We start from the raw sequence: 18,179 nt of genomic DNA, 5'->3' as shown, positions 1-18,179 counted from the left end.
TTTTTCTTTTTCCCCTTGGTAATCTGTCATAATTCCAAATTAATGTATTTTTCTGCGTTGGAAGTTGTTTGCAAAATTGTGAGGGCCAGCCCTTCAGCACAGCGATTAAGGGAGCCAAATTCCACATTCAAATCCTAGTCCTAGTGGCTTGAAAAATATGCTGTATATGTGTGTCTTCACACTTGCACACCCCAAATCCTGTGGGAATGCAGACTGGAAGAAAAAGGGTCGTCGTCTGATCACACCCTGTTGGGGGTACTTGCTCTCCTTCTCTGTCTGGCAATCATACATGCCCTCTGGCAATGAAAAGAAATAAGTTAAAAAAAATTGAATTACACATTTTATTTTGTAATACTGTCATGTCAAAATAATTTTTCATTCAAAAATTCTCATGGAACAATATGTCAACTTTTCAAAAACTAGGCCACAAAATCACAATTTTAAGAAACCATTTTATAATAGCAACAATTTTTTAATGCTAAACTTTCATGTTCAAATTGTGATTTTTAAAAAATGATTTAGACTGAATTATGTCATCAAGATAGTATTAATATAAAAGATATAATATTATCATAGCAAATGTCTACTGAGAAGAAAGTAGATGCTGTAATCCCAGCTCTTTGGCAGGCTGATATATGAGTATTGCAAGTTTGAGACCAGCCTGGGCAATATAGCAAGATTGTGTCTCTTAAAATAAAAAATTTTAATTAAAATAGAATACAGGATATGAATTTTGGGAGAAATGAGTAAAGAAATGTGCTTGTCAATATGGTATAGTTTTACTCTTTATCTTGCATTGACTTTTTTCCCTAGCAGACACATGCACTCTCCAAATACATACAGAGCAAGGGAGAAAGCATTGCCCAATGTGCCATGGCCATGTCATAATACCTTCTCTATTTCTCCATCCTGTTGGGATTTTGGCCACAATCAACACACATGCCCAGCATGTTTTTCACTGGAGCCAGGATTTGAACCACAGTCACCCATGTGGCAACTGGCTCCCTTAACCACTAGGCTACAGAGCTGGCCTTCCTAACTTCTTTTTCTGTTTGTTTGCTTTGGTCTTTCCAGCTGGTGTCTGTCCTCAATTATCTTGTCCTTCCCTGTGCATTTATATTTTAAATGATACATTTAAAATTTGATGAAAATTTTGTGTATAGGGACAAGTTTACTAATTGGTGAACTTTGACAGAATGGCCAGCTATTTTTACTGAGGTGTTCTTAAGAGATTCAGAACTTTTTTTTGAGAAATTTTTTTGCTATAGGGTACTTGCACTTGCCAGAGGGACAGAAAGCAAGAAATCACCCCTCCCGCAAGGGATGGCCACACTGCAATCCTTCTTCTCCATTCTACCCTCAGGATCTTGGACACAGATGCCCAGTGTGAGTTTTAAACTGCTAGATCCGAGACTTGAACCTTAATCAACTATGTGGGAGTCCAGTGATGTAGCCATTATGCCCTTTGCTGATCTGTTCCAGAGCTAATTTTCTGGGATGTTTGATTCTCCAGCAAACAACTTTCCAGTCTCCTGCCTTTTGGGAAGATGGAAACTAAACCTAACTACAGAATTTCTGGTGCTCTGACAAAGGGGATTCTAACTCACCATTCATAAGCATCAGCCCTCTCTTCTTGGTGCCCTGGAATCTGAAGCCTCTGTTCTCTTTTTTTCTGGGGGTTTTTCGGGGGGGGGGGGGGGATCTCAGTGATTGTTTCCTCATTGGGCGAATTTTGGAGCTAAGTTCTAAACACACATCATACAGATTTTCAAACAATCCATGCGTCTGTGGTGCCTGGTGGCTCTTAATTCTTGAGCTTTTTGGCCTTCTTTGGGGACTTCATTGTTTACCTTACATGGATTTGATTTGATCTTTCTCTCTACTAAGTAATTCACTATCTGCTGTTCCATGTGCATTCAGTGTTTATAAATTGTGATTTGAGATTATGTATATCTCCTAGTATCATCAAAGATGGAATTTTTACTCATTTTTCCTCATAATGTGAGATGTTTTTCAAGAAGAAAGGGAGGCAGAAGGTTTTTTTTTGTTTGTTTTTAAGTTTTTGTTTTTCCCCTACTTGAAACCACAAGTTTCCTTCCTGTAACCCCACTCCTGATTTCCATATATACCCCTCATCAAACTGATCACTGCCAAGTTTTGCCAGTGCGGCCCTAGGCTCTTGTAACCTCACACAGCACTCCACCTAGACAGTCTCAGCCAGGATTCTGGCCTTGTCTACCACTCCACCTTCACTGAGCATTATGCTCACCCTCTCTCTCTCTCTTTTTATTTTTTGGAGAGGTTTTTGCTATAGGGCGCGTGCGCTCGCCAGACAGACAGAGAGGGACAGAGAGATAGAATGCAAGAAATCACCCCCCAGGGGGGATGACCACGCCGCAGTCCCTTCTCCTCCATTCTCCTCTCGGGATCTTGGGCATGCACGCACACGCGCCCAGCGTGAGTTTATGCCACTGGGTCCGGGAATCGAACCACGGTCAACTATGGGAGTCCAGCGACATAGCCATTATTATACTAACTGCTGGTCCCAATGCTCACCCTCTCTTAAGCTTCAGCCACCATTGGTATTAATTTAGGTATCTGATCCCAACAAAATCTTTGTGCATGCTGGCATTGGCAAGAATGAAAAGTCAGTGGCTACAAAGAGATTCGTTAATACAAGGAAAGAATACATTTACTTAGGATAATGGAAATCAAGTTTCTTACTGCCAAAGAATGGACTTGCAGAGTGCCAGATGGTGGGTGGTGCAATGATAATGCAATGCTCTAAGAGGCTGGCCCACATGGGAAGGTTCTGGCCCCACCCTGAGCATGCCAGGTGTGCACATGCCTATAATCTGGGGTTGCTGGAAGCGGGGAGCAGAGTGCAGCATAAAGACTGTTAGGGGCACTTGTCTCTTTCTCTTACTCATGGAAAAAATTAACTTAAAATTTTAAAAATTTGTTGTACTTATGTTAATTTTACAAGAAGGCACATGTGCTCACTGGAGACAGGGAGGGAAAGTAAAAATGCAGGCCCCACATGGGGAATAGTCACACCATAAGCCCTTCTGTTTCTCTTTGGGATTTTGGTCACACAGACACATGTGTCCAGAGTATTTCTTAAGGCCCAGAGGCCAAGAATAAAACCACATAGCAGGCTATGTGGGATCCAGCCACCTTAACCCCACACTATGGTCTGGCCCAAGAGCAAACCAGTCTTTTGTTGTTTAATTTGCTGGACAGGTGTACTCGTGGGAGAGACAGGCAGAAAGGGAAAGTGAGAAAGGACCCCCCCCCCCAATAGGGGATGGTCACACTGCAATCCCTTCTGCATTTCACCTTCAAGATTTTGGGCACATACTTGGTATAGTTCTCAAGCTGCTAGACCCAAGACTTGAAATGTGCAGTTGTCCATGTGGGATCCAGCCATCTTCACCACCACACCATGGGCTGGCCCCTAACTTTTTTATAAAGAGAGTTATGGGACCAGCAGATGATGTAATGGTTATTATGTTGCTGAACTCCCACATAGTCAACTGAGTTCAAGTTCTGTACCCGGTGACTTAAAAACTCATACCAGGATCAAAACCTCCCTTGAAAGTATTGAAAACAGATTAGTCTATGCACAGAATCGAATCTCAGATGTTGAAGGCAAAACCTCTGATCTAGGAAAAAAAAAAAAAAAAACCTGAGAAAGTAACCCTCCCAAATGAGAACACTATATGAGAAATACTAGACACCATTAAGCACCCAAACATCCAGATAATCAGTATCCCAGAAGGTGAGGAAACTAATAAGGGCATTGATAATCTATTCCATGAAATTTTGGAATCTAAAGAGGCATTCAAATATCCAGACCCAAGAAATAAATAGGACCCCTAATAGAGTCAACCCAAGAAGATCTCCAAGGCACATCAAAGCTATACTGGTCAAATCTACAAAGACAAGATACTAAAATTGGCAAGAAAGAAATGTCAGGTTACTTACAAAGGTTATCCTATCAGGCTAGCCTCAGACTTCTCATCAGAAACAATGCGAGCAAGGAAAGAATGGGAGAATATATTCGAAATGTTAAGTGAAAAACAGTTTCAACCAAGAATACTATACCCAGCAAGAGTATCTTACATATGGAAAGAAAGAATAAAAACATTTTAGATGAACAAGATCTGAAAGAATCTGTCAGTAGCAGACCCATTCTTCAAGGCAGGAAAACTAGAGATACATACAGAAGGCAACCAAGAAAATGACCAATTTAATGCTAGGAACAAGAAATACCAATAACAATGTTGAATGCTAACTTCCAGGATTTTAACAGAAAGATTGGACCATGGAAAGATTGGACCACGGCAACACTGCATATTCAACAGAAGAGAGTTTGAACATAAGACTGAACTGGCGAAATAGAATTTTATGACTTTTGAATAAAACGTTACTAATTTTTTTTTTTTACTATGCTTTGTTTTTCCAATTTAAACATTTTACTTTCTTTTTTGGGGGGGGGGTATTTTCACTATAGGGCACGTGCGCTCGCCAGAGACATAGAGACAGAAAGCGAGAAATCACCCCCCAGGGGGGATGGTCACGCCACAATCCCTTCTCCTCCATTCTCCTCTCAGGATCTTGGGCACGCACACACACGCGCCCGGCGTGAGCTTTAAGCCACCGGGTCCGGGACGCAAACCACAGTCGACTACGTGGGAGTCCAGCGACATAGCCATTACGCTAACTGCTGGTTCCCACCAGAAGATTATCTTGAGAACAACTTTGAAGGAAGAAAAAGAGACTGATCTTTGCTAGCAGATGGTATATCACAGAATACTTGGTAGGCAGGGCTGAATTGAGGTTTATGTGTGACTAGTGTGCTGGGCATTTGCTTTTCAACAATGTGAGTAGTTGACATGTAAATATCTTCTCAAAAATATTTAAAACCATACTGTTTTTGTTGTTATAGAGTCACAAAATTATACAAAATTTTAAGAAATATTTTGAACATTATCTTTAAAATTCAGTACTTTTAAATTTTGAAAGTTGTTTATTAACTGTCAAGAACTACAGAGTATGAGCGAAAATTTTTTTTATATGTAAAGTAAATATGGAAAAATGTAAAAATAATCTAAAAAAAACCCAACTCATGCCAGGTGCATGTGAGTGTGTACACAAGATCCTGAGGGCAGAATGGAGAAGGGTGATTTCTCACTTTCTGTCTCTCTGGTGAGCATACATGCCTATAGCAAAAATCTCTAAAAATAAAAAAAAGAGTTACCAATAGAGGAGGAAAATAAAGTGAATTCTGGGAACTTGGACTGGAATTAGAGATTATTGGTGTGATCTCATAGTTTCAGTATATATATAGAAATATGTATCGGTTTAATTATATATGCCTGTCTATAAATATATTGCCTAGCAATGTCCGTGAAAGCAACTAGAATGAAAACATAATAACTGAGCACACCCTGAGTTCAGACATTGGTCTCTGAGGACCTGGGATTTCTTGGAGAAATGATTGGTTCTAGGAACTGGAGTGGGGAAATGTAAAAATTAGCCTGGAGTACCTTTGGGGGACATAAAGTAAAAAAAGTGCTTAAAGAATCATGGGAGTTTGATTGATTGATTGCCCTTTTGAGAAAGGACAGAGGATCTTGAAGAGGCACCCACCAGCCAAACATGGGATGATTTGAGCATCAAATGATGATAGTAATAGATAATAACCCACTGAGAAAAAATGGAAATCATGAATCTATACTGATAGGAATAAATGAACTAAAGTTGGGTGAGTAATCAGATTTTCATATAAAGTAACTTCCTATAAAATTACTAATAGCATAGGAAAGAAGGACTTCACTTCTGTCTGTGATAATCCTGTCCAGTGGATCACCTGAATTTAGTCATAAGAATACATCAAACAGACCTGCATTGAAGAATTTCTACAAATTAATCTGTAACCTTTAATAATGCCAAAGTCATAAAAATCAAGGAAAGACTGAGGAAGTGTTCCAGGTTGAAGGAGCCTAAAAAAAAAAAGATGTCGGGAACCAGCAGTTAGCGTAATGGCTATGTCGCTGGACTCCCATGTAGTCCTCCACGGTTCGTGTCCTGGACCCGGTGGCTTAAAACTCACGCTGGGCGCATGTGCGTTCGTACCCAAGATCCCGAGAGGAGAATGGAGGAGAAGGGATTGCGGCGTGACCATCCCTCCTGGGGGGTGATTTCTCGCTTTCTCTCTGTCTGTCTGGCGAGCACACGTGGCCTATAGTGGAAAAAACCTCTCCAAAAAAAAAAAAAAGATGTCTAAGGCCATAGTGATTCCGAATTGCATTCTTTTCCTTTAAGGGGCACTATTGGGACATTTGGCAAACATGAGTAAGTTCTTAAGTATTAGATAGTAATAATTACATCCATATTAGTGTGCTAATTTTGATGATTGCATTGTGGGTTAATCTTCTACAATGATTGCATTGTAGGAGAAGGCCCTTCTTTGTAGGACATAAACAGTGAATATTTGGGTGTTGGGGCATTAGTACGCAACACAGTCTCAAGTAATTCAGTAAAAAGTTTTATCTGTAACTCTTCCCTAAATTTGACTGTTTCAAAATAAACTATGTTGATTTATTTAAAAACAAAATAGAACTAATTTGCATTGGTCATTCCCAGAGCTCCTGTAGATTCTGCTGTCCCCAAAATCCAAAGTATGTGAGCAAGAATGATGGCTCATCCTAGCCCAATCCTAAAACCACCAAAGACAAGCCTATAATCCAGCCAAGTCAGATCTATTAGCTCACTGCAACCAAGGAGACTGCACACAAGAACTACAGGGTGTCCCTCCATACAAAGTAAGAGGTATTTGGGGCCAGGAGGTGGCCCAGCAGACCACAATGCTCTGCAAGGTTGGCCTACTTGAGAAGGTTCTGAAGAACTCCCTGAGTGCTCTGGGCCTACACATGTGCCCATGATGCTTAACTGGCTGAGGCTGGGGGTAGACTGCTTGTCAAGATCTCCTTGGGGATGTGGTTTCTCCTTCATGGAAAAAATGAAAAAAAAAAAAAAACCCTCCTTTTACAAAGTAAAAGTTGAGCCAGCCAGTGGTTAAGGCAGCTAGATTCCACATGGCCAACAGCGTGGTTCAAGTCCCAGACCCGGAGGCTCAAAAAACATTCTGTGCACATGTGCATGTGTGCCAAAATCCTGAGTTGAGTGGAGAAGGGATCATTGTGGCACAGCCATCCCACCCCCACCCCCACCCCCCCAGAATACTTTCACACTCTCCCTCTCTCTCTCTCTGGTGAAAACAGCCAAAACTAAAAAAAAAAAAAAAAAAAAAAGAAAGTTATTGTAGGATTTGAGGAGACTAAAGTTTAGGTAAAATTTAAATAAAGCTTTGTATAGACTCACCACAAAGCAACACTGTATGTTAAGGCATGGATATCAGGTCTGGACTGAGAAATAGATGTAGGGTTATGTTTCCATGGAAAACATATAGTTACGAAAACGTGGATTGTTGCTTTTAAAAAGCCCTTATCTGAAGCTCTGCACCTGGATAAAAATTGAAGCTACTTCTCTGGGTTAAAGTGGCTTAGGTCCTCCAGCCAAGGACGGGATATTTCATTCTTACCGATATAATTTCAAAATGCAATGTTTCTGTGTACTCTCAAGAACACGGTTTCTCTGTATGATGACATAATGGTTATGTCGCTGGACTCCCACATAACCCGTGGCTGAGTCCCAGACCGGGTAACTTAAACCTCACGGGGGGCGAGGTTTGGGTGCGTGCATTCCCCAAGTCCGGAGAGAAGACTGGAGAAAGGATTACCGCGTGGCCATCCTCCCGCGGGGTGATTTCTCCCTTTCGGCCCGTCTCTCCAGTAAGCGCAGGCGCGCCTAGAACGAAAACATAAAAAATAAAAATTTTTTTAAAAATGTGCGAACTGAAAGATAGGGGTTATTACACTTTCCGTTCAGTGTGTTGTAATAGTTATCCTAATGACGCAACTGGCTTTGTCCGACTGTTAGGCATCCCTATGAACTGGTGTTTCGATGTTTACTTTTTCAACGCGACTGGACCTAACACTTTCTCAACAGTTACACATGAAGTAGACTCGGGCTCCCAAGTCACAGGTAATCATCCTCTCAGAGCATTGCTGAAGTTTTGGGTTTGCTTGATTCGCTTTCCTCTCATTGCGGACCTCAGGTCTCCTTGGAAATCCGAGATCCAGCGCCAGATCACACGCACCTCCCTTCCTTCAAATCACGGTTCAAGCATCTCGCGGTCCCAGACCACACTCAATGCGTCTGTGCAGGCCCGCTCTTCTCAAACCCTATTGGCTGAAATCTACGCCTCTCATAGCAGAGGCTCCGAGGGCGGGACAAGAGCAACTGTGCCTCCCCTGGCGCGATAAGATGATGTCACAGTAGCGGGACCGGGCTTCTTCGGTTGGTGGGGGCTGTCGGGTCGCTGGCTAGTGTTGTTTGAAGACCACTCCGTTATGACCATCTGTCAATTCTTCCTTCAAGGCCGATGCCGCTTCGGAGACCGGTGCTGGAACGAACATCCCAGCGCCGGGAGTTGGGGCAGGGGACGACAGCAACAGCCCGCGGGTAAGGTTCCCCTCAATCCTCCGCCTTGGGCAGAGCCGGGGAAGGCCAGGTCGGAAGGGACTGGGCGTCCCGCGTGGGTCCCCGAGCTGGGCGCAGAGCCTCAGCGCGCCACTGCTCGGTCTCGCCTGCCACGCCCGCAGACCGCGCAGTGTTCCGATCTGATGTTTTTATCCGCCTTCCAGGGAAATGTTCCGGTTTTGTTGAGCAGATGAGGACCCGCCTTTGCCGCTGGATGCTAGCGCTAAACAATGAGTTTTTTAAATCCGAAGGACCTATCAGAACTGTTTCGCGGGTGGATGGCAGTGGTTGGAATTCGCGTGGGTCGACCCAAAGGCCATCTTCCTTGTCTTATTACCCTTACGTGCACTTTTTTTCCCCCTTGACATCTTGCTTATAATTTTTACTAAATTCTTTTTTCGAGGGAGAGGCTAGCAACGCAAGTCAGAAAAAGAACTCAATTTGAGGGAAGTCGTGAAGTCCTCTAAAAAGTTAATAAAAGTTATAGAGCTATACCACAGAAAAATGCGCATGCCATAAAATTGGGAGTAAAAGTTGGAGGATGAGACGCCTGGTTCAGAAATCTGGGTTGGGGGACCAGCAGTTAGTGTAATGGCTATGTCGCTGGACTCCCACGTAGTAGACCGCGGGTCGAGTCCCAGACCCTGCAGCTTAAACTCACGCTGGGTGCGTGTGCGTGCATGCCCAAGATCCCGAGAGGAGAATGGAGGAGAAGGGATTGCGGCATGGCCATCCCCCCTGGGGGGTGATTTCTTGCTTTCTGTCTCTCTGTCTCTGTCTTTCTGGCGAGTGCAGGCGCCTTATAGTAAAAACCTCTCTAAAGAAAAAAAGAAAAGAAAGAAATCTGGGTTAAGGGACTAGCAGGTGGTGTGGTGGTTAAGACACTGGACACTCCCACATGGCCGACCAGAGTTCGAATCCTGAATCTGGTGGCTTGCTTTCTCACTTCCTCTCCTTCTCACTCTCTGCCTCTGTCTCTATGGTCAAGTTAAAAAATAAATGAATGAATAAATAAATTATTTAAAAAAAAATCTGGTTTAAAATTGGGAGGAAGTGATTGCCTAATTAAGAACTAGAGAAGCGGGACCAGCAGTTAGCGTAAGGGCTATGTTGCTGGACTCTCACGTAGTCGACTGCCGTTCGAGGACCCCGTGGCTTAAACTCACGCCATACGCATGTGCGTATGTGCCCAAGATCCTGAGAGGAGAATGGAGGAGAAGGGATTGCGGCATGACCATCCCCCTGGGGGGTGATTTCTCGCTTTCTGTCTCTCTGTCTCTCTCTGTCTGGTGAGCGCTCGCGCCCTATAGCAAAAACCTTTCTGGAAAAAAAAAAAAAACTAGGGAAGCAAATATGAGGATCACTTTGACCTGCTTCCTAAGCCTGGATTGTCGCAGTTGTTTTTGTTTTCAGGGAGTGAAGGAATCAGACATGAATCCAAAGTACAACACTTGTTTCGAAGCACAGAAGAATAATTAGGTTTTGTTTCTTAGGACTGGAACTAGTGCTTTCAGGTATCAAGTAGGTGCTGTCCCTTCTTTCCATTAGGGCTGTTCATCTGATCTTAAATCTTGTGCTGCATGGTGGTTTCAAGTCTGATTCCTTTTCCTGAAGACAGCCCTTGGTGTCATTCACAGTTGGTCTAGTGAAATATTCCAAACTAAAAATTGGGACTCGGGATCTGATAGATGCGAGTGTATTTCCAGGGACAACAGAATATAATATTTGTCATTCTGTGGAAATTTGCTCAAGATGCAGATGTAAAAATAAATGTTGTGGCCAGCAGGTGGCGGTGGTTGAGTAAAAACAGCTTTTTATCAGTAAGGAGCCTATTATGATTTAGAATGTATGGTTTATTTAATAAACTTGTGTCAGCGGAACTTAGTTACATATCATTATTTTCTATGGATTTATAGTACTTTAAGTCTCATTAAACAGAAATGCAATTAAACTGTTACATGATTTATTGATAATTCAAAATAAAAAGATTGTCATTTTAAATCAGTAGAAATATAGTGCCTGTGGAATGTTGGCATAATGTCTAGACATAGTACGACAAAATATAATGAAGATTTTTGAGATGTAAAGAGGAGGTGCCAGTAAAGTTGTCCCTTTTTTTGTTTTAGGTAATAACAGACGAGGATGGAATAACACAAGTCAAAGATATTCCAGTGTCATCCAGCCATCTAGTTTCTCCAAATCCACACCATGGGGGGGCAGCAGAGATCAAGAAAAGCCATCTTGCAGTTCTTTTGATTCTGGAGTGTCAACAGGCAAGAACAGTGTCTTTGGGTTGTCTCAGAATCCATTTGCCTCAGTTAGCTCTGAAGAACAGAAGGATGAAAAGAAACTTCTGTAAGTCAAAGTCTCCAAGAAAATATTACCCATTTGCTTATTTTTTCCAAAGTATCGACAATATTTCCTTTGACAAAGAAGTAGTGTGTTGGGCTGGCAGCTGGTGTGATGGTTAAGGATGCTGGGCTCCCTCATGGCTGACTTTCTTACTCTTTCTCATTCTGTCCTTCTCAGGTCCAATTTAAATAAAGAAATAAAGTTAAATAAGATAATTCTTTAAAAAAAAAAAGTATTGTCTTATTGAAAAATCAGGGCCAGCTGATGGTGTGCTGGTTAAGGCAGCCAGATCCCACACATCCAACTGTGTGGTTTGAGACCCAAACCCAGTGGCTTAAAAACCTGCTGGGCACATGTGCATGCTTACCCAGAATCCCAAAGGATGGGATGCTAGTGAAATATTCCAAACTAAAAATTGGGACTCGGGATCTGATAGATGCGAGTGTATTTCCAGGGACAACAGAATATAATATTTGTCATTCTGTGGAAATTTGCTCAAGATGCAGATGTAAAAATAAATGTTGTGGCCAGCAGGTGGCGGTGGTTGAGTAAAAACAGCTTTTTATCAGTAAGGAGCCTATTATGATTTAGAATGTATGGTTTATTTAATAAACTTGTGTCAGCGGAACTTAGTTACATATCATTATTTTCTATGGATTTATAGTACTTTAAGTCTCATTAAACAGAAATGCAATTAAACTGTTACATGATTTATTGATAATTCAAAATAAAAAGATTGTCATTTTAAATCAGTAGAAATATAGTGCCTGTGGAATGTTGGCATAATGTCTAGACATAGTACGACAAAATATAATGAAGATTTTTGAGATGTAAAGAGGAGGTGCCAGTAAAGTTGTCCCTTTTTTTGTTTTAGGTAATAACAGACGAGGATGGAATAACACAAGTCAAAGATATTCCAGTGTCATCCAGCCATCTAGTTTCTCCAAATCCACACCATGGGGGGGCAGCAGAGATCAAGAAAAGCCATCTTGCAGTTCTTTTGATTCTGGAGTGTCAACAGGCAAGAACAGTGTCTTTGGGTTGTCTCAGAATCCATTTGCCTCAGTTAGCTCTGAAGAACAGAAGGATGAAAAGAAACTTCTGTAAGTCAAAGTCTCCAAGAAAATATTACCCATTTGCTTATTTTTTCCAAAGTATCGACAATATTTCCTTTGACAAAGAAGTAGTGTGTTGGGCTGGCAGCTGGTGTGATGGTTAAGGATGCTGGGCTCCCTCATGGCTGACTTTCTTACTCTTTCTCATTCTGTCCTTCTCAGGTCCAATTTAAATAAAGAAATAAAGTTAAATAAGATAATTCTTTAAAAAAAAAAAGTATTGTCTTATTGAAAAATCAGGGCCAGCTGATGGTGTGCTGGTTAAGGCAGCCAGATCCCACACATCCAACTGTGTGGTTTGAGACCCAAACCCAGTGGCTTAAAAACCTGCTGGGCACATGTGCATGCTTACCCAGAATCCCAAAGGATGGGATGGAGAAGAAGGAATTGCTGCATGGCCATCCCCAATGCTTTCTCCCTTCTCCCTTCTCTTGCCCCTCTCAGGCAGCAAGTCTACACATCCTTTGGCAAATTAATTTTTTAAAAAATCAGAGAAAGCAAAAAGGAAAAAAATCACCAATGATGCCATCATTCAGAGATCACCACTATTTTGCTATATGTCATCCTAGACTTTAATTCACTTATGCATGTATCATTTCTTCTTATCAGTAGGGTATTTTCTTGGGGCTGATTATGCTTTTTCCACTTTCTCATAATAACACTGTATTGTGAGTAGCTTTCTAATGTTAGGACTGCTTAAGTTCTTTGTAAATTATTAATTCTTTAAAGTATGAAGTAATTTAGGACAATTCATTATCTTTTTTTTTTTTTTTTTGGAGAGGTTTTTTGCTATAGGGCGCGTGTGCTTGCCAGACAGACAGAGAGAGACATAGAGACAGAAAGCGAGAAATCACCCCCCAGGGGGGATGGTCACACCGCAATCCCTTCTCCTCCATTCTCCTCTCGGGATCTTGGGCACGCATGCACACGCTCCCGGCGTGAGTTTTAAGCCACCAGGTCCGGGACGCGAACCGTGGTCGACTATGTGGGAGTCCAGCGACATAGCCATTACGCTAACTGCTGGTTCCCAACAATTCATTATCTTTGAGGTCACATGTAGCTTCTCTTTTCTTTCTGAAACTTATATTTTAATGATCTATTCAAGCTAATTTCATTGATTGTCATAGAATAGGCACATGACATTTCTTTTTGTTTGTTTTTGTTATCAGGTTCAATCACTCACCAGAGAGATGCAGATAGAGAGACAAAGAAAGGGAGGGAGAGAGAAAAAGTGAGAAATCACTCCCAGGAGCAATGGCCATACCATAATCCCTTCCCTTCCATTCTCCTCTTGATATTTTGGTCATCATGCACATGTGCCTAGTGTGTTCTTCAAGCTGCCAGGTTCAGGATTCAAACCATGCAGTCAGTGATGTGAGGTCCTGCTGCCTTCACCACCATACCACCAGCTGACCCAGTTCAATCACTTTCTTGAGAACATTGTAGTTAAATTTATGACTGGTGCCAACATAATGCTTGACCATTTATAACATTCCTTCAGCTCTTGACTCCTGGGATAGATGTATATACCAGTTGGTCTTTTACTTCCTGTGACTATATTAAAACTTGTGGTGGAACCAGCGTGCATAACAATTATGTCACTGGACTCTCATGTAGCTGACCAAGGTTTGAATCTGAGACCTTAAGTCCTTGCAGCTTAAATTCATGCCTGGCACATGTGTGTTTGTGTCCCAAATCCTGAGACAAGAATGAAGAAGGGATTGCGGCATGGCCATGTCCCTCTTGGGTGATCTCACACTTTCTGTCTCTCTGTCTCTTTCTGTCTCTCCAGCAAGCACATGTGCCTGATAGCAAAAATCTCTCTTTAAAAAAAATTTTTTTTGGGGAACCAGCAGTTAGCATAATGGCTATGTCGCTGGACTCCCACATCGTCAACCGTGGTTCGTGTCCCGGACCCGGTGGCTTAAAACTCACGCCGGGCGCGTGTGCGTGCGTGCCCAAGATCCCGAGAGGAGAATGGAGGAGAAGGGATTGCGGTGTGACCATCCCCCCTGGGGGGTGATTTCTCGCTTTCTGTCTCTATGTCTCTCTCTGTCTGTCTGGCGAGCGCACGCGCCCTACAGTGAAAATCTCTCAAAAAAAAAAAATTTTTTTTTGATCTATGTACCACATATATACAATTGATTTTTTTTAAGTGAAAGAAAACGAAACTCTCCTTCCTATTTTTGCTGCAATCCTACATTTAATGTAGTGTTCTCTGTGATGTCTATCATTTGTTATTGCATTCTGGAAGAGGGAAAACTGTAATTTACAACCAACCAAATGTATCCATGGCTTTGCCACAAATTTACTGTGGGTCTACTTGTGGGTTTACTTTGCATGTTGAAAATTGATAATTTAACAAAAAGTTCTCTGAAGTCCTGTGACTCACTTTAACAATTTCATGATTCTATTGATATATAACACTTAAATAGTACTTTTCTGTTCTTCCCAGTTAAATGATTATTGGTGTTTATGATAACAGAAAGATTAAAATTACATTATATATTTTATAATACTGTAGTTCTTTAAAAAAAATTTGGTGACCCAGTCACCATGGCATCAGAGAGAGGGCACCACTCATTGTGGCTAGGAATACTAGGAGACCCAGGTTCGGTTTCTAGCCCAACAGGCTGAGTATGGTGGCACACACCTGTGATCCTAGCTAACCAGGAGACTGGAACAGGAAGATCATGGCATGTTAAGACTCTGTCAAAAATACCTGTATCTGTTTCCCTCCCCTCTCTGTCTCCCCTTTCTCTATCCCTTCTCCTACCACACATCTATGCTCTCTCTTTCTTGCTTTAATTAAAAGTAAAAGTGTGTTATCTGATAGTTCTTACTTCAGTATGTTAGTTAATTGTTCAGTATATTGAAAAACAAAGTTATTAACTTCTGACATTGTAATATTTATAACTACAAATATAGTTTATTTATAAACTGCTGCTTTAAGGAACACTCTTTAGAAAATATAATAAAAACATTTTATTTTATTTATTATTTATTTTTTTTGGAGAGGTTTTTGCTATAGAGCACATGAGCTCACCAGAAAGACAGAGAGACAGAAAGTGAGAAATCACCCCCCAGGGGGGATGGCCACACCGCAATCCCATCTCTTCCATTCTCCTTTCGGGATCTTGGGCAGTCACACACACGCGCCCGGCATGAGTTTAAGCTGCCAGGTCCAGGACTCAAACTGTGATCGACAACATGGGAGCCCAGGATATAGCCATTACGCCAACTGCTGGTCCCATAATAGAAACATTGTTAATTACATTTTACTAGAATTTAAAATTTTAGTCATTGAAAACCATAAAGACAAATTTTAAGAATAGGTGAAAAAGATCCTTTGCTTTTTTTCAGGGAAGGAATTGTAAAAGATATGGAGATTTGGGAATCATCAGGGCAGTGGATGTTTTCTGTTTATTCACCAGTGAAAAAGAAACCTCATATATCAGGTAACTGAGAAATCATATGTTCTTAATATGTGTTCTAAAACTATTACTTTCTAAAACCAAGACCATGCCAAATAAATTAACCACAAACTTAGCTGCATTTAGAAGTCTGGACATTTTTTAAAGTGTTTGAGTACTTTCTAGCAGAACTTAATTATTCAGAGATTGAAGTTAGAGAATTTATTTATTTTTTTTAAGATATTTTGCTCTCATGAGAAATTGTAAAATAAGGCCCACAATTCCAATCCTGTGAACCCAGGAAGTGTTCTTGGTTCTCTGTGTATACAACTTCAGTACCTCTTAGCTGCCTTCAGTGAAGAGAAGAGCCTGCCATTAAAATCTTGGCAGCCTGGTTCTGCTCTCTTTCTTTCCTATCTTTCCCTCTAAGAATACTTACTTTTTTGTAAATCATGCTGATACCTATCCTAGAGATAGTGTTTGAAGGTGAGGAGCATTAGCTAAGCTATTGGGGTAGCAGTTCTTTAGAATACCCCTTTCTTTCCCATTTTTTTTTTGCCCAGAATCTCTCAGCCCATTCTGGACTAAAGCCTTGACCACTGAGGTTTCTGGGTGGTCCTCAGCCTTGGTCCTATTGAGCAGATAGCAGGTACCGGCATATGGGAGTCTTGCAGTCAATACCCCAGAACTCTGGAATCTCCATCCTGTCTCAGCTCTGCCTACCCATTTTCAATGAACATTTGTATCAGCACTCCTTAGTTATTTATACTCTCAGTCATTCAACAAATATGTATTGAATTTCTTTTTTGCCAAGCCTAGTTCTAAGTGCTAAGAATGTAGTGATGAGCAAGACAGGCAAGATCCCTCTCTTATGAAACGTATGTTCTTGGGGGAGGAAGACAATAATTATTTTAAGTAGTAAGACCATTTCAGATAGTGATAATTTCTATAAAGAAAACAATGAAGTATTGGGCCTTTGGTCAGTTTAAATATTAATACTTAATAAGTACTTCAGTATTGTCTCAATTAGTTTGGAATTGAACCTAATAACCTGAAGCAGCGGTTTTCAAAATGTGGATCCCTGAGCAGGGTTGCCAGATAAAATATAAGACATCCAATTAAATTTAAATTCAGGTAAACAAAAGTATTTTTAGTTTATGTATATCCTATGTAATATTTGGGACATGCTTACACTAAAAAAGTATTTGTCATATGTCTTAAATTAAAATTTAACTGGGCATCTTATATTTTTTTAAAGTTCATTTGTTTACTTCTTTTACCAGAGGCAGAGACACACACCCTCAACAGGGTCTTCAGGCAACAATCTACTACTAGCTCAGCTGGATCATGGGCACACATCCATGTGCCAGTATGCACAGGGTGTCCCAGGATGGGAACTAGGGACCTTCCCTTGTGGGTTCAGCATTGCAAAGTGTTGTTATGTGTTGTGTTGTGTTGTGTTGTGTTGTGTTGTGTTGTGTTGTGTTGTGTCATGTCGTGTCGTGTTGGCAGGCTCAGTATCCTGTATTTCTTTTTGCTAAATTTAGCAGCCTTCTCTCTGAGACTCTTTTAGGAGCAGTACAACTTCAGAATTATTCTCAGAGACAAACAGTAACACAGCAATAATGCAATTGGGCCCACATAGGAAGGTCCCCAGGTGGGGTATTTCTGTGCCTTCCTATATACACTGGGCACATGCATGCATACCTGGTGATTTGGGCTGACTAAGGCTGGAGGGTAGATCATGATATCAAAACCTTATTGGGGATTCCTGTCTCTGTCTGTCTCTCTCTCTGGCTCTTTTATATGGAAGAAATAACCTTTTTAAAAAACTTTAAAATATTTTCATAATACAAAGACATTGATTGACATCATCATTGTGTGGATATTTGCATTTTGGTGAAAAAGCATTGATGAGTAAAACTGTTTATATATTAGCATGAATCAACAGACTACTAGTTGACTATAGTAGTCACAATAAAAAAAAAAACAAAAAGTTAAATGGCATTTTAAATGACCCTTGATAGGGCCAGCCCTGGAAACAGATCCCACATGGCTGACCATTTAGTTCAAATCCTGGCCCCAACAATTTGTTAAACATGCCAGGCATATGTGCCTAAAATCCCAACAGGATAGAGAAATGCAGAAGGAATTGCAGCATGACCATGCCCCACTAGGGAATGCTTTCTCGCTCTACTTACACATATTTGGTTTGAGTTCACATGTCTCTGCTGAGCACATGCACCCTCTGGCAAATAAATTTAAAAAAGAAAATGTCTTTGATAAACAGATAAAAGTTTTTTTTTTTTTTTTCCAATTTTGACCCTTGAGTATATACGTTTTTAATATTCTGTGTGACAAAGTAGAAAACATGCATATAGTCCCATACCCAACCATGGTGGTTATCTTGAAGGAAAGCACTTGTGTGATCATTTGAGTTGAGAGCTGAGCTAGCCACTTTTTTCACAGATAATTTTTATTTTTTTAAAAAAATGACAACTGGAGCTGGCACTGTGGCAGAGAAGTAGTGTGCTATGCAAGGGAAATTAAATGCCACATGGTGACCATAGTTCCAATGTCCAGCCTAGTCAATCTGAAATACACGAGGTTCATGCATGAGTGCCCCAAGATCCGGTGGGCTGGAGGACTGAGGAAGGCGATTACAGCCTGTGGAAGGGGGTCCTTTCTG

At 41.1% G+C, this 18,179-nt stretch overlaps 1 protein-coding gene across 2 annotated transcripts in view; it reads left to right on the top strand.

The window, feature by feature from the left end:
• The first annotated feature begins 8,386 nt into the window (after positions 1-8,386).
• The window catches only part of NUP42 (nucleoporin 42), a 25,208-nt gene continuing 15,415 nt past the window's right edge, over positions 8,387-18,179 (top strand). Inside the window, exons 1-3 of one of the 2 annotated variants that reach the window (XM_006146668.3) lie at positions 8,387-8,592; positions 10,737-10,965; positions 15,441-15,535. In XM_006146668.3, the coding sequence (XP_006146730.1) occupies positions 8,481-8,592; positions 10,737-10,965; positions 15,441-15,535 (436 nt within the window). In that variant the 5' untranslated portion in view covers positions 8,387-8,480. Of the gene's footprint in view, positions 8,593-10,736; positions 10,966-11,841; positions 12,066-15,440; positions 15,536-18,179 lie in introns of those variants that run through there. The other variant, XM_027771120.1, reaches the window with a different exon arrangement.

The sequence above is a fragment of the Tupaia chinensis genome, unplaced genomic scaffold (assembly GCF_000334495.1).
Source record: "Tupaia chinensis unplaced genomic scaffold, TupChi_1.0 Scaffold000184_1, whole genome shotgun sequence".
NCBI classification, from domain to species: Eukaryota; Metazoa; Chordata; class Mammalia; order Scandentia; family Tupaiidae; genus Tupaia; species Tupaia belangeri.
Note: the sequence above shows the minus strand (reverse complement) of the source record. Positions and strands in the feature narration are given on the sequence as shown.